Source organism: Anser anser (genome assembly GCF_964211835.1).
Source record: "Anser anser genome assembly, chromosome: Z".
NCBI lineage: Eukaryota > Metazoa > Chordata > Aves > Anseriformes > Anatidae > Anser > Anser anser.
In genome coordinates, this window is record NC_139723.1 from 53,657,008 (window position 1) to 53,673,395 (window position 16,388).

Consider the following 16,388-nt stretch of genomic DNA (forward strand, 5'->3'; position numbering starts at 1 on the left):
AGAAAATAGGCCTTAGAAACTCTGGGTGGTTAAATAACATTCAAGGGACTGGCAACTTACCAGGTACTGTAAGAATTTTGAGTAAGCCTTATTAGTATTATTACTTTTATTTTATCTTAGTTAACACGCAATTTTCATTCACGCAAAACATAACAAAACAAAACAAACAAACAAACAAAAAACAACAAAAAAGCACAGAGCTATAAAAATAAAAGCCTTGGAATTTGAAACCATACATCTGTGGTTTTTTTTTTTTTTTCAGATAAAAAGTAGTATCCTTTTTCCAAGTGTATAATACCCTTAGGTATTACAAGAAAGCATGCTAGTTTTAGTAAATAAATTGGGATAGAAAGAGCAAAAGCAGCCTCTGCTGTATACTGAACCAGCAAGCATACTTTTAAATCTTGGTTCTAGAAATGCAGTTTGTATTGAACCTATTTCAGGAAATTTCACCCATGTAGATGATGCTAATTAATTATAAATTAATAGAAGTGGGGCGTTATGCTGATATGTTACATATAGTTAAAATTATAGAATTACAAAACAGATGCTCTCGTGAGATATTAGCCACAAAATGATAGAATTATGCTGGAAAGACAAAAATGAACACAATCAGATAGTGTTTAACTTTTTTTATAGCCTTTGACTAATATGACTGAAGTGGCAATACTGTTGCTAATAAGGAGATACAGAGTCTGTGGGGAAAACAAACAAACAAACAAACTCTTTAAAATTGCTTTGTTGAAAGATGAGGTTTAAGCCAGCATTTTTTTTTTTTTTTGGTTACATGCTTTGAAATAAAGTTTGCCTTTTTATTGCAGAACGTTCCTCCCAAACCCAAAACTGAGTCAGTCATGCCCAGTTCTACATTTTAAGTTCTTTTGTGACACAGCATGTAATTAGGCACTTCAAATTTTCATTTACTGCAAAGTTCAAAAGAGATAAAATGCATTGATTTCTTTAATCATTGTTGCTTAAATACTCTATACATTATCTCTTCTCATTATTTAGTTATCACCAAGTCACATATGCTGGAAACTAAACATGGTGGATGTGAGTGCACATGCAATTCCAATTAAGTTTATGAATCACTAGTGTGAAAATTTAGGGTGATTTTCTCAGCTTGTTCTTGTACATTATCTACTCAGTGCCCGCTGATAGATTTACTCTTTATTTTGTCACTGTTTTTTTAATAGTACGTGTGTGGGAATATGGACAGTGCATATTTTGACTATGAATTTTTAGATTATGGCAGATGGAATTAAATTCACTTTGTAAAGAATGCAGTAACATAATGTACAAATTATATGTATATACTGTGATTTGAGAGTTAACTATCTTAAACTTGATCTTTGATCAAGAATGTGTTATATAAAGACACAAAACTATATTGTTTTGTATCCCTCTTCTTATGTATCACCTATATTAAATGTAATATAATATCCTAATGATTATCAACTACATACGGCATCAACTGGTGATCTGAAGATAAGAAATACTCAGCAGTGAGTAGATGGCTTTTGGAAATTATCTCCACCACCACCGCCAATTCCCCCCTCCCCTCAACAACAATAAAAAAATAATAAACAAACTGGGGAAAAAAGCAAACAAATAAACACCCCCCCCCCCAAAAAAAAAAAAAAAAAAAAAAAAACAGTAGTAAACCAGCACTCTGTTGGGGTCTTCTGTTAGTGCATTCCACATTTTGTTATTTTAAAGGTTGTGTTTTATCACCAGTCCTAACCTTACTGAAACTAACTGAAATGAAAACATGACACGTAGTAGTTATAGGGCTATGCATCATAGATCAAAATTAGAAAATTCTTTAGTAGATATAGTATTTAGAAACAGTACAGTGAAGCACAAGTTGTCCAAATCATTAAGTCTTTTCCCTTCTTTTTCAGAGAAGACATTAATTTTGTTTTTGGCTACTAAACTCATTTATACCAACTGACAGAGGTATTACCTCATGCTGTTCTTCGTTGGGTTGAAGAAATACTAAACACCAAAGTACTCTAATTTTGGGGTTTCCATGATATAATTTAATTTATTTTAATCCTATATATTCCCCCAGTTAGTGTATAGTATGGTGGCATATTTACAGTTTTAGATCTGTGTCAGTAGAACAATAAAGTGGCCTCATGAGCCTCTGCTAATGTTTGTAGACTGCTTTATGGATTCTTCATTAGGTTATGGCTTAGACTTGTGAAGTATTATACAAATATAACATTTGTGAAGGCTGAAGAATCCAGTTTCCAATACTATGTATTTTAGTGGAAAATGCAATGCAGTGAGAACTAAAATTGCAGTCCTATCATACAGTATTTCTTGAACAGCGCTTTCTTTTGTGTTTTTAAACTGTAAGTAATTTACCGTGAAGCATTTCATCCAAAGCTTGCTGGAACAACTTTCCATTGATTTTAACAACCTTTGGCTGAGACCCACAGTGAACCAAACTGATTTTTTTTCATAGTCATGTCATCATTATCCTGTGTCTAAAAATATTGCCTTATGTAGTGGAAAACATTTTATCTCCCTGAACTCTTTTTGCTTTACTGCCCAATAAATACAACAGAAAATGAAATCCTGGCTGTGTGGGAGTCAGTGGTAAAATCCATGCTGACTTCCATGAAACCAGGATTCATGAAGAAGTTTTTAAATGCATTGCATGAAAACAAGGGTCAAACTTTGTCTTTCAAAACATAATGTAACATAATAAAGTGGACAGTTTATTCATTGGCTGAATGTATATTCAAGCAAATTTATATTATTTTCATACAAATAAGAATTTTTCCATGAATATGGTTTATCTTAGCATTTTTTCTTCTCTAAACATCCAAATAAGACTTACATTGTTCTACCTTCTGCTTTTCATTTTCTGAAGAATATATAATAAAAGCCCTTTGTGATACATACCTTAATGTAAAAGGTTTCATGGTTTCCAAGAACAACTTCTGAATGTTTCTGACTATATCTAGTATCCATGGTATCTTCCAGATGGATAAAATTAAGCATTCATATCTCATCTTTTCCTACTGAATCCAGAAAGTTTTGGAAAGAAACTTCATTCTTTCACATTCATCCACATGTGGCAAGATACCTATGTAAATCTCTCCTTAACGTACATGTCAAATAGGAGCTCAGCTAATATTATGAAGTATGGGAAACATTTGTTTCAGGCCATGACAAAATATAAACCTTTTAAAACTTAAAAACCTTTATGTATATATACACACACACACACACATAATATGTATATATTCCATGCACAACTTATCTTATAACACAGCTGGGGAAAGTTGTTCAGTTTCCAAAATGAGCGACATATGGTCTTTATAAATTGTAAAAGAAATATTTTGAATAAATAAGTGTTGTGATTTATTTTACATAAACAAATAAGGGAATTTAAATTAAAAAGATAAATCTGTGCATGGGACAAAAAGCTGAAAAGCTGAGTATGCTTATTGCTATTTTGGTTCTAAAAAGTGCTTCTAGGTCCTTGAATTTCTTTCAACTATATGAAAACTGGATTTACTCCCAGAGCTCCAGTTCTTAACTAGGGCAGTTTAAGAACTAAACAAGGGCTGAGTCAGTTAATTAATTTAAATTAGATTACAAATCAGAAACACATTACGTAATGTTGATTTAATTACCATTTTTTATTAACCTAATTAAAACACTCTGAAGAAAAGTTAACAGTCTTGACAATGGCTGGTTGGGTGACTTGGCAGCAGCAGATCTGAGCTGCTGATAAAGGAGGAGGTGAAGCTGGAAGCCCGTCATGACCTGTGCTGCTCTGATGCCCTGAAGCATCAAGAGCTGCCTCTTTGCTTTGCTGCCAGCCCATGTCACTGGGTAGGACCGAGTAGACAATGTCCCAGCTGCAGAGCCTCCACCACAGTGTCCTCACACTTCCAGCACTCACACATCCCACAAGGACAGGTTTTCTGCTGAAACACACAGGTTATCTCCTGTCATGTTAGCTATAGATGAATTTGTCTGTTCTCGGAACCTGCGGGGGAGTGTGGAATGGGATGGTTGATGACTGAGTTCTTCTTGATGTGTCCCTACTCCAAAGTAAACAGGCTCAAACTGAAATTAAAACTGAACCCAGTTTCTGTCTCCCAAGCCAGCTATCTCACACAATGTATCTCCCAACCTAAGCCAGGAAGGTTTTTGTGATACGGCAGGCCTACTTGGGCTAAAATCTTGGTAGACGCCTGAGCAAACAGGCAACAGAGATAGGTAACTTAGCTTTTTGGGGGGCCAGTAGTCAGTTCTGTTTTTCACTGCCTTTTTAAGCTATGTTTGTGTTAGAAGGCAACCCTGTTTCAAGGTGAACAAGACAGGTCACTGTTGACTCCTGCCACCACTCTGGTCCGTCATTGGTCCTTCCCATGCCTTCTAGGTGCAAACTAATGAAGGGAGCAAAAAGAAGTGATGATTACTTGCCAAAATTGAGTTTTCACTGAGGAACAGAGGATTTCTTGGGATTTGAATATACCCCATATCAATAGCAATCTGGGCCTTTATTGCTGTAACAGCTTAAGGGCCTTTGCACACAAATTTCTTTGGTACTCAAATTTGCAGAGGTGAGATTTGTAAGCAGAACAACACTAGTGATATTTCCTCAGAAAACTGGAAGATGTCATGGGGCTGCTCTAAGTCCAATGATGAGCAGATTTCCTTTGGATGGCCAATGGGGTTTGTCTGTACAGTGTCACCTGGGGAATCTGTGCCACTGCCAGGAGACTTGCATGTGAATGTGTAACTTCAGTTCTATAAAGTTCCCATTTAGCACCAGCTATATGAATACCAAATGCATAAGAAACTTTTGGGCTAGAAATAGGAACACTTAGTTAGTCCAATAGTATTGTGTGACATAGCAGTCCTTGTGAAAGGAGAATTGCTTTTAGAGTTAGGCTATCTCAATGTCATTTTTGAAAGCAAATCAATAATTCACAGGTACGGAGAGTTTCACTTTGAGTGTCACGAAAGAGAACATATATTGCTAATGAAGTACATGATATTGGGAAAAGATGAGAGGCCTCATCCTGCAAACATGTCTTTCCCATGTGGAACAACTACTTTTTTTTGAGGTGCTGCTGCTTCCTATTCTTGTGAACTGTGGCTCATACCATAAATCTTCCGGGATAACCAGTAAAGAAAGAGGTGGGAGTGAATATTTTATCACAAGTAATTTGTTAGTTAGTTTTCAGTGGAAGCAATTCTATTAAATATAGTGATCCACGAAAATGTGAAAAATAAATCCCTTCTCAAGTTAATATACTTTCAAAAGCATAGGTGACACTGGCAGCAGTCCATTTTCATGTTTATAGCATCATTTCAGCAGACAATACAATAAAACACTATTAACATTTATATCATAAATGAACCATTGTATCAGTAGAGAAGGTGTGAATAATTCGTATGAAATTACAATACATATTACTTATGAATTGCAATAATTTAGGGTCATCAGGTATAGAAATTGTATACCATTAAAGGTAATCATTTAAGTCTACAGATGAAAGAATTCACATTCATTTCTTTTAAGTATTTTTGCTGAATGCATTGTTTTCTTTGGAGTGGGGAAATGTATTTTGCTTTTTGGTTGAGATGAAATCTTTCCTACCAGTGTTCTGAAAGATTTTGAAAGATGAAGAGTTGATTCAGAAGGCCTTTATCCCCTCAAGGACTGCCTGGCTGTGGAGCTGGGGCCCAGGCAGGTCGGGCATCTGTGGCATGGGGGTTTCACGTTCCCACTGGGTGAAGCCCTGACCAGCCTGGTCTGAGCCCAGGATGAGCCTGCTCTGTGCCGGGGCTGGGCTGGAGACCTCCTCAGGTCCAGTGTCCTCTGACCCCGTGATTGTCCAGGCTGTGACCACTTGCCTTGAGTTTGCCACATCAGGTGACAATGTAGTGCTGAAAGATGGCAGTCTGAGAAGGCAGTTTTGATTTTGGTTCACAATTAGTAACTCTGTCAGTTATCAAATCAGATGTGTTATAGGTATGTTTTGAACAGCACTGAAGCAACACCTTCATGGTATCAGATCTTTCTGGTCCTTCATCCCTTCCTCCCCATACCCATTTCATGGACTATCATAGAGCAAGGTTGTATTTACACTATTGTGAATGATGAGGTTAGTGTCTGTCAGCTGGAATGAACTTGGTGTACATGCAAATGAAAAGTGAATTGTGTTCATTGAAACTACAGAAGTTAATTTGATTAGTATGAGGCCATAGGATGATCAGTTTATAAGGCATGGCTCAAGAAAATATTTGTAATTTTTGTTGATTATGCCTCTATTTCTTTTCAAGGACTTTAATATTTTGCTAAAGCAGAGAGCCTTAAAAGCAAAATCTGTTGTACAGTATGGGGCATAAGGGAAGTATAGAATAGCTTACTCTTTAAGGACAGCATCTTCTCTTAAACCAAATATTAGACTACTGAGGTGACAAATACTGAAAATACCTCAGGAAACTGGTGAATAACAGTGTGAATTTCACGTCTTTTCTGGGGTGAAGTTCTTTCTGCTGCTTCTTTTTGAAGAATACTGTCCTTGAGGTGCAAAATGAGAAAGCATCACCTCACTGAATGGAAAATCATCAGCTTTTTTTCTTTCTGTCTTATGGAGCTGAGAAAGAAGCATCCTGGTCTCACCTTTATCCCAGTGTAGGGTACTATTTTTTTTTTTCTTACCACCAGCAGGCCTCAACAGTCAGTTTTATTTCACCCTGGATGTGGTGGGAGATGCCTGCAACTACAAGTTGATACTCATTGGGATTAACTCCTACAAATGAAAATATGGGAAACTACAAAATGTAAAATACACCACATTCTTGACCCATTTTTTCCTACTGTTGTCTGAAAGGAAAAAGTAAATTGAGATAAACCATTTAAATGTCCTTGTGGTACCCATGCTGAGTCACAACAGATTACATTCAGTATATCAGCGTTAGGGTTATATAAATAGTTGCCAGGTAAGAGCAAAACCTGGGTTGAACCATTGTCATACCAACTATTAATCCACGGGGCAATAACTGATCAAGCCATCAACTACTGACTCTTGGAACACTTAGTGCCAGCAAGAGAACAGCAGTAGATATACTGTAGTTGTGAGGTGCATATGAAATCTGTTCTTTGGAAATGCACAACATATCTGTAGGTGAGCTTTTGCTCTGTAGCAAATGATTTTGAGACCTGTGTGGAAGATTTTTTCCATGAAAAACACATTTACAGTAAAATTTGAGAAAGATATTTCTCAAATGTCTCAAGAGAAGGAAATTTTGAAAATTTTGAAGAAAAGGAGAGAGAAAGAAGGAAAAAAAAAGAAAAAAAAGAAAAAGAAAGAAAGATAAAAGGCAGGAAGAAAGAGAAAGAGATGGAAAAGAAAGAGAAAGAGAGAGAGAAAGAGAAGGCGAGAAGGGGAGAAGGAGAGAAGGAGAGAAGGAGAGAAGGAGAGAAGGAGAGAAGGAGAGAAGGAAAGAGACAGAGAGAAAGAAAGAAGAAAGAGAGAGAATGAAAAAGAAAGAAAGAAAAGAAAGAAAAGAAAGAAAAAGAAAGAAAGAAAGAAAGAAAGAAAGAAAGAAAGAAAGAAAGAAAGAAAGAAAGAAAGAAAGAAAGAAAGAAAGAAAGAAAGAAAGAAAAAGAAAGAAAGAAAGAAAAAGAAAGAAAGAAAGAAAGAAAGAAAGAAAGAAAGAAAGAAAGAAAGAAAGGAAGGAAGGAAGGAAGGAAGGAAGGAAGGAAGGAAGGAAAGAAGGAAAGAAAGAAGGAAAAAAGAAAAAAAAGAGGCTAAGAAAGAAAGAAGGAAAGAAAGAAAGGAAAGAAGGAAAGAAAGAAGGAAAAAAAGAAAAAAAGAGGCTAAGAAAGAGACAAATAAAGAAGGAAAGAAGGTACGAAAGAAAGATAAGAAATAAACTAAGGGAACTTATAGTTGGGAGCAACCTAAATAAAATGTTGAAAATTTCAGTTTCATCACATTTACATAATGGGTTTTTATTTGCTATTGGTTGTATAGATTTGCTTATAACTAGCTTAGGAAATCTTTGTGCACAGAATATTTTTGGTAGGAAAATTGAATGAAAAGCCACCTAGACAATGAATCTGGTTTATGTTTTTCTCTATTGCACTGGAAGAAAAGCATGCAATTTTTAAACCTAGGGCTCATACTGTTAAACAAATTAATGACCTTGTGCATAGGAAGACAAAGAAAGATTTAAAGTGTCTTAGCATGTCTTTTGCTTCCTTGCATTCTGTGGCTTTCCTACAATGCATCTTGCTACTTTCTTTAGAAGAACAGTGCTCCAATCTCTCTTCATTCAGTGTTCTGCTTATAAATTAAGTTATTCCTTTAATTTATTCATGTAATGATCATGGTTCTCTTGTTCTTTGTAAAGCTATTTGCATCCAATCAAATAAAAAAAGAGTGCTTTATAATTACTGACACTGGTAGGAGAATTGGATCATCACAGACCACCTTGGGTCTCTCTTTCATCCTGAAAATTAGATGCTTCCGTGAGCTTTCAGTGAACATAGGTTGATTCTCATATTCAGCACACAAAAATTCATTGCTTTCTCCAGATCATTGAGATCCCAGTGGCAAACATGTTAGCAGCATCTACTGCTCAAACTGCTTTGAGAAAATCAAACTGTAAAAATTATGATTGATCAGAACATAACATAAAACACAGCTAAGTCTGACTGGCAAATTATAATAATTAGCTAACTGCTTTTCCCTGTAACTGGAAAATTCCTTGCTAAGTTTATCTTATTATAATATAAAAATATAAAAAAAATAAAAATTTTAAATGACATCAATATTTAACACTTGGTTTGTTGATCCAGAAAGTAGCCATATTGACAATGAGAAAATAGGACTGAAGGAAAGTTGCTCTACAAGAGCTAAAAAATATTCTTCATTTTGTTCAGATTTTCAGTGAATTTTAGCAGGAGAAAACTTTGAAGGTTATTTTCAAGTAGGGCCTCATTAATCTAGTTTCAAATTTCTGTACACCCCAAGCTATGTTGTCCAAGTTTTATTGGGGCACCTGCTTTCAAACTGACACTTCATTTAGACACACATCTGCACTTGGACAATTACTGTGGACATTGCTGTGTAAAATTAATCCTCTTTGATAATCCTAATTTAAATAATGATTTGTATGGTTTGCAGAAGCAGAACATGCATCTTTGAAGAATATTAAAGTTCACCCTCTTGAGGGTAAAGCTTTATTCCCATTGCAACACAAGAAAAGGGACATTCATTCATATAAAGGGTCCACATGCAGAAAAACATCACATTTTTAACATTTCTTATAGTTGATCAAGTTTTCAGATTAACCTGATATATTTTTTAAAGAGACGTGATGCATCCAATATGAAAAGTGTGCACTACACAGTGGGGACTTTCTTTTCTTCCTTCTCTTTTTCCTTCCTTCCTTCCTTCCTTCCTTCCTTCCTTCCTTCCTTCCTTCCTTCCTTCCTTCCTTCCTTCCTTCCTTCCTTCCTTCCTTCCTTCCTTCCTTCCTTCCTTCCTTCCTTCTTTCCTTCCTTCCTTCCTTCCTTCCTTCCTTCCTTCCTTCGTCTCCCTCCCTTCCTCCCCTTTTCCCCCCCTTCCCTTCCCTTCCCTTCCCTTCCCTTCCCTTCCCTTCCTTCCCTTCCCTTCCCTTCCCTTCCCTTCCCTTCCCTTCCCTTCCCTTCCTTCCCTTCCCTTCCCTTCCCTTCCCTTCCCTTCCCTTCCCTTCCTTCCCTTCCTTCCCTTCCCTTCCCTTCCCTTCCCTCTTCCCTTCCCTTCCCTTCCCTTCCCTTCCCTTCCCTTCCCTTCCCTTCCCTTCCCTTCCCTTCCCTTCCCTTCCCTTCCCTTCCCTTCCCTTCCCTTCCCTTCCTTCCCTTCCCTTCCCTTCCCTTCCCTTCCCTTCCCTTCCCTTCCCTTCCCTTCCCTTCCCTTCCCTTCCCTTCCCTTCCCTTCCCTTCCTTCCCTTCCCTTCCCTTCCCTTCCCTTCCCTTCCCTTCCCTTCCCTTCCCTTCCCTTCCCTTCCCTTCCCTTCCCTTCCCTTCCCTTCCCTTCCCTTCCCTTCCCTTCCCTTCCCTTCCCTTCCCTTTCTTTTTCCCCAGAAAATTTCTGGCATTTTAGAAGATATTACTAGCTCAGTAAACTAACTCAAGAATATAACCACAAAAGATGTGGTATATTGAATTCGCTGTTAATTGATGGAAAGTGCTTTTTGTTAACTATGAAGAACTATGTGTATTCTGTTGGTTTACTCATGACAGTTATTTCTGCTATAATATTTCAAACTGTACTCTCTTAAATTCATCTGTATTGAAATACTTTTCATTACAATCTATTTGGGATTTTACAGAAGCATTGATTTCTGCCTAGTATAAAATGGAAATGTCATCCTAACAGCAAATAAACCAATTTGTTTAGGAACAATTGCAAGGAATTAGATCTAATACATTCAACTTAAAATTGAGAATTGAACATGAATTTACTTTATCTGTCCACTCCAGCAGGATAAGGGATTAGGCATAGAAAAATTGAAAAAAAAATTGAAAATCAAAAAGAAAGAGTAACTTTGATGCTCTTTGTGACATAACAACACTTTTGCATACAATTTCAGACTTTTCACAGTATATGTAGCAATACACAGAAAAGCAAGTTAGGTGGCCATCTTAGTTACAAGATTTTCCTTAAGGCCCTTTCACTGATGGATACAATGTCCAGCACTCAGCATCTTAGGAAAATTTGGGAAGTGACCCTGACCAGCTACGGTGATAAGATTTTCAGGAGTCCTGGTGTTATACAATGGGTGCAAGTGTACAAGTTCCCAAAATCTTGGCTGTACACAATCTGATCAGGAGCCTGTCCTTTATTCTTCCTAGCCTGGGTTGAAGAAGATAGAGGAAATTTGTGAAATTTGCTTTCCAGTGTGGATTTTAGTGCATGCAAGAATGATTTAATTCAATATTGCGAAATTTATTTGTGTTTTTAGTAGTTTTGGAACTGGGTTTCACACATGCCTTGGTCTTTCAGTATCTATCTTTGGGTATCTATCTGGTAGATACACAAATGCTTGTCTTGTCTGATGAAGTTTTAGCTGAACATAGTTCAGGTGAAGAAGTTACAGGCTGTAGAGGTGCAATTTCTTTCAGAACTTCCAATCTTCAGAACTTGAGCTGTGAAATGGATTTGTGTTTCAGCTAATACCATCTGTAGCATCAAGCTTGTCTTCACCTTAACTGCTCGAAAGGCAGGTGTGTCAAGCAGTGTTTGCTAAGTCACATAACCGAAGGTACCAGATTTTAGTCAACAGTGGATATTGAGTGGACAGAATCTTTCATTCTAGGTTGAAGGCTATGTTGGCTTTAAGATGTGATTGGAATTGAAGGACGAGTATTTATTGACGTGTAAGTTTCTCCTTTTCTCTGTGTGTGTTTTGTTTGTTTGTCTGTTTCTCTTTATTTTGACATTGTAAGCAGTAATACATTCAAGAACTCTGACTTCACTCTGGGATTCAGTTGGCAGTGGCAATTTCTGTAGTACTAAGTAGCAGTCCTTTGGTGGCCCTATGCTATAAGTGCTGCTGCACTTTCAAGTAATGGACATTTTCTTTTTCTTTCTTTCCTTTCTTTCTTTCTTTCTTTCTTTCTTTCTTTCTTTCTTTCTTTCTTTCTTTCTTCTTTCTTTCTTTCTTTCTTTCTTTTTCTTTCTTTCTTTCTTTCTTTCTTTCTTTCTTTCTTTCTTTCTTTCTTTCTTCCTTCCTTCCTTCCTTCCTTCCTTCCTTCCTTTCTTTCTTTCTTTCTTTCTTTCTTTCTTTCTTTCTTTCTTTCTTTCTTTCTTTCTTTCTTTCTTTCTTTCTATCTTTCTCTTTCTTCTTTCTTTCTTTCTTTCTTTCTTTCTTTCTTTCTTTCTTTCTTTCTTTTTCTTTCTTTTTTCTTTCTTCTTTCTTTCTTTCTTTCTTTCTTTCTTTCTTTCTTTTTTTCTTTCTTTTTTTTCTTTCTTTCTTTCTTTCTTCCTTTTTCTCTTTCTTTCTTTCTTTCTTTCTTTCTTTCTTTCTTTCTTTCTTTCTTTCTTTCTTTCTTTCTTTCTTTCTTTCTTTCTTTCTTTCTTTCTCTGTTGCTGCTGCATTTTAGATAACCATATACAGAATAAATGGGGTTGTGCTTGATGTAACTTCTTACTCTCTTTGGGTACAAGAGTGTCTGTCATGTCCTACTTTGTTAATAATTATTTATTGCAGTGGTGCAGGATTTTGTTTTATTATTGGTGCGGGAATAGAGCAAGAAGATAGCTTTAAAAGCAAATGCTTTTATGAATTAGGATGTCATTTATTTTCCAGTTCATTGACTTCAAATCTCATTCGTCTCTTGATTCATTAGGTACTTGTATTGAGAACACACTATCTGAAGACCACAGGGCTTGTTTTTTTCTTACTTTTTATGTTACATAATCTTCATTTCACAATAGCAGTTCTTACAAACTAAGAATACAAAGGCTATACTGTATTAAAATGGACAGTCATAACTTCAGTGCAGTTCTGAGTCTGTGAAAGCACCGTACACCTTTGTGTTTTAAGGAAAAAATAAAGAAACAGGATTCATCACTGCAAACTCTATTAGTTGCCTGATCCAGTATATATTTCTGGTCATTGCCTGAGAAGAAGCAACCTCTGCTTTGCTGATTATGCAATATTATAGTTGGGGGTGGAGCGAAAGGAAATGAAAAGGTGCCCTTGTAGATGTGTTTACACCCTGAATATTTACCTGAATGACTCTCTTGTCCTTGTTCAGTGATCTATGAGTTATTGCATCTTTCACAATGTTTCTGGTTCTGCATAAAATGGGTTACATATAGTATGTTTGTTCACTAATGCCTTCATGTAGAAAGTCAGGGAAATGACCTTTAAATAACAAAGTTAAGTATTAGTTTAATACTGAAGGAGGGTATTAAAAGGATGTGAGATACTTTCAAAACAAATTAGTAAAACATTTCTTTGATTTCTTTATAGATTCTGGACAACCAGGAAGTCCAAGCCACAATGATCCTGCCAAGAATCCACCAGGTAAATATAAGTTCCAGAACACGTGCAATCTAACATTGTTTGAGAACAAAGATACTACTGTTAATAGTTAAAGAGAGCATAATTGGTCAGCAACCTATTTTGCACTCATAGGTACATATAATCAGGACAAGCTGTGATTACTTTAGCTCTTTTAAACTGGCAATGTCTCAATTGTAGTTTCATTAAGATTCATTTAATCTAAGGAATTTTTTGTTTAGTTCATGGCTTTTTAAAGTTTGCAAGTGGTGATGGGCAAAGGAGTAAGGAGACAAGATCACCAAATAACTTTACTTTTATAAAAGTCTTCAAATACTACAAATAATCTTTTGTCTCAGAGAGAACACAATTGCTTTACCTCTAAAGACTGTGACCTAAGCCACCAGCTTCTTTAGTTCTTTAGGTTAATATTATTTGTACATTGTAGAATGTAAATATGTTCATTTTTTATAAAAGTATATCAGCTCTGAGCAGTTTTTGAATGCATTGTTCAAAAATATCATGCTAGAGACTTTTTTTTTTTTGAGAGATGTCAGTGATTTCATGCCAATACTCCTTTCAAGGGTTCTCTAAAAATAAAGATTCAAGAGAAAATCAAAACCAGACTTTGCCATTCCACACTGTTTAGGCCAAAGGTCCTTTGTATTTTTGTGAAGTTATCCTTCTAATCAATTATGCTGTGCCAGTAAATGTTGTAAACTTCTGTTGTTTTATGAATTTTATCAGGGCGAGACAAATGAGTGCAACACACTTCCTCATACTATCACTTTCACTTAAAAAATAAGGAATGACTCCTGCCATCAAAATCATACTGTATCTTCTCATCTAAAAGGTTGGACTAGATGATCTTAGAGGTCTTTTCCAACCTAAATGATTCTATGATTTTATCTCTCAGAAGAAATATCTCTTTAATAAGCTGCAACTAGCTCACTTTGCTCTTTTTTTTAAATGCAAAATGAACCACAGTCTAACCAAAAAGTAAAAGTATGATGCTGGGTTGTTACATATACGCGAGTATTGTCTGGATTTGTCCAAACATTAGTGAAAACAGCCAACATTGGGGATGGACCATTTTGTACTATAGATAAAATCAAAGTATTTTCTGTGTGTGGTGGAATGTGACATGCTGAAGTGAGTACCCAGAAGTGGAAGAACCATCATAGCTCATAATAAAAAAGTCTACATTCCTTTAATATAAATAGCAGCAATATATACTGGGAGACTGATGATATATTTTAGAAATACGAAGGCAGCAAAAGTAAAAACAAACAAACAAACAAACAAAAAACACCACAAACCTTTTTTTTTTTCTTGCTGTGATTCCCTCCCCCCTCCCCCTGCCCTTCCCCTTCCCCTTCTTCCCCTTCTTTTTCCATGATGCAGGCTTGCAATTGAAATTACTTTTGCCTGGAGGCTTTGATGCAGTTTCTCTCTAAACTGTGTACAATATATGAGTAGGCTTTTATTTCTCTATTAAATACATGACAAAAATTAGGTAGGTTTAAAAAAACCCGTATAAGTCACCAACTCATCAGCAAATTTACACCTAAAACAAGCCTGAAAAAAAATCCTAATGGGTAATCACAGTTTTGGAAAACTTGAAGCATTTGGCTTTAGGAAATTTCTTTTTGTTTTAAAATATTTCTGCTTGTATGTGCAGGAAGAGCCAAATGCTTTACACCTCATCATTGTGAAGGATCCTTTGTAGCCTCAGGGTTTGAGAAGCTGGAGGTCAGGTCTGGAAAATCACCTTCCCCATGTTTTAAAATTCTGATTTAAAGTACCATTTGACATTTGTAGTTGGAAGGTAGAGGTACAAACTTCACTAGTAAGGATCACATGCTCTAGTGAGTTGAGCCTCAGTAACCCTCAGTCTCAACCCCATGTTACACTTTCAAGGAGTAATCTTGCAACAGCAACACAGCCATGTGGCAGGCAGCAGAGGAGCCTTATGGGCTTTCTTTTGGCAGTGCTGTGGGACAAGATCAGATGCCTCAATGTCTGACAAACTCCATTGTCCCAGGAGGCAGCAGGAGATAGAGGGAGAGAAATCTGTTGCTGGTTTCATCATGAAATTTTCTGCTTGAAATTTGAGCATAACACTTTCTCATGCTTTGGAGTCACTGTTGGCAGCATTATTCCTTTTATCTGCTGCCAAGTGGGGACAGAAAATGGAGGCTGTGCCTTGCTTCCCTTGAAACCCTTCATTTGAGTAGAGACAGAGGCATAATTGGATGTCATCTGTCTATTTGAGGATACATGAACTTCTAGCATCATTCAGCTTCACTGTGTGATACTGCTTTGGGGTTAAACTGGCAGGGAGAAAGCACTGAGGTTTGTGGGACTGCAAAATATAGAGCTTCTAGGGTTGTGCAGGGGAATAAGAGGGAGTCACAGTCCCTTAAGCTTGTCTGTGGAAAAGGACTGCTGTCCTGCTCTTTCTTATTAAACTTCACATCAGTCTTATTATTGGAAACAGGCAGTCACTTCTGTCAAAGTCCCAGAGGATATCCACTCTGAGGCTTGTTTTCTGTCTCAAACCAGGAGCACATGGACTGGCAATGCCAGAAAGTTTCTTTCTTTTTTCTTTTCTTTTTTTTTTTTTTTTAATCAACCTTTGGTCTGATGCCTGTATATCAAGGAGCCAGGGTGTTGGCAAGGCATAGGTGCTGTTAGTGCTTGGATGCCACTACCTTCACAAAGACATTGCCAAGGAAGAGGAGGTTGGAAACTGAGTGGTAGTCGGCAAGGCTGCTGCTGTTTAAGGAGTTTTTTTTTTTTTCTAGGTTTGGCTAGACTATTACATTCTTTAGGGTGTCTGGTTATTTGCTGTCTTAACCATGGAAGGAGGTAATGTCACTTGCCAAACAAAAGAACATTAAGAGCCCCTGCTGGAATTCTTTACAATAGGTTCCTAAAAGTACACTGAATATTTTGATAGCATAATACAATATTAAGTTAGTGTAGCTTGTAGTGAAAGTGGTATTTAGCATTTGTAGCAAGATCCAGGGATATCCTCCTCTAAGTTTTATTTTTCAGTAACTTTCATTGGGTATATTTCTAAAGAATGAAAATTGATTTTCTGTGAGCTCTGTTGTAAAAGTGATTTCTCCAAAGGGATTGTTATGTATGCTGCAGAAAGATGATGATGAGGAGAGGAGACTCAGGAGAGGAGAGGAGAGGAGAGGAGAGGAGACTCAGGAGAGGAGAGGAAACTCAGGAGAGGAGAGGAGAGGAGTCTCAGGAGAGGAGAGGAGACTCAGGAGAGGAGACTCAGGAGAGGAGAGGAGAGGAGAGGAGAGGAGAGGAGAGGAGAGGAGACT

At 36.7% G+C, this 16,388-nt stretch overlaps 1 protein-coding gene across 17 annotated transcripts in view; it reads left to right on the forward strand.

The window, feature by feature from the left end:
• NFIB (nuclear factor I B) overlaps positions 1–16,388 on the forward strand; it is a 185,710-nt gene that overhangs the window by 93,059 nt on the left and 76,263 nt on the right. For all 17 annotated transcript variants that reach the window (XM_083817314.1, XM_083817329.1, XM_083817323.1 and 14 more), the window contains exon 3: positions 13,015–13,068. In XM_083817314.1, coding sequence (XP_083673440.1) covers positions 13,015–13,068 — 54 coding nt within the window. The remainder of the gene's footprint in view (positions 1–13,014; positions 13,069–16,388) is intronic.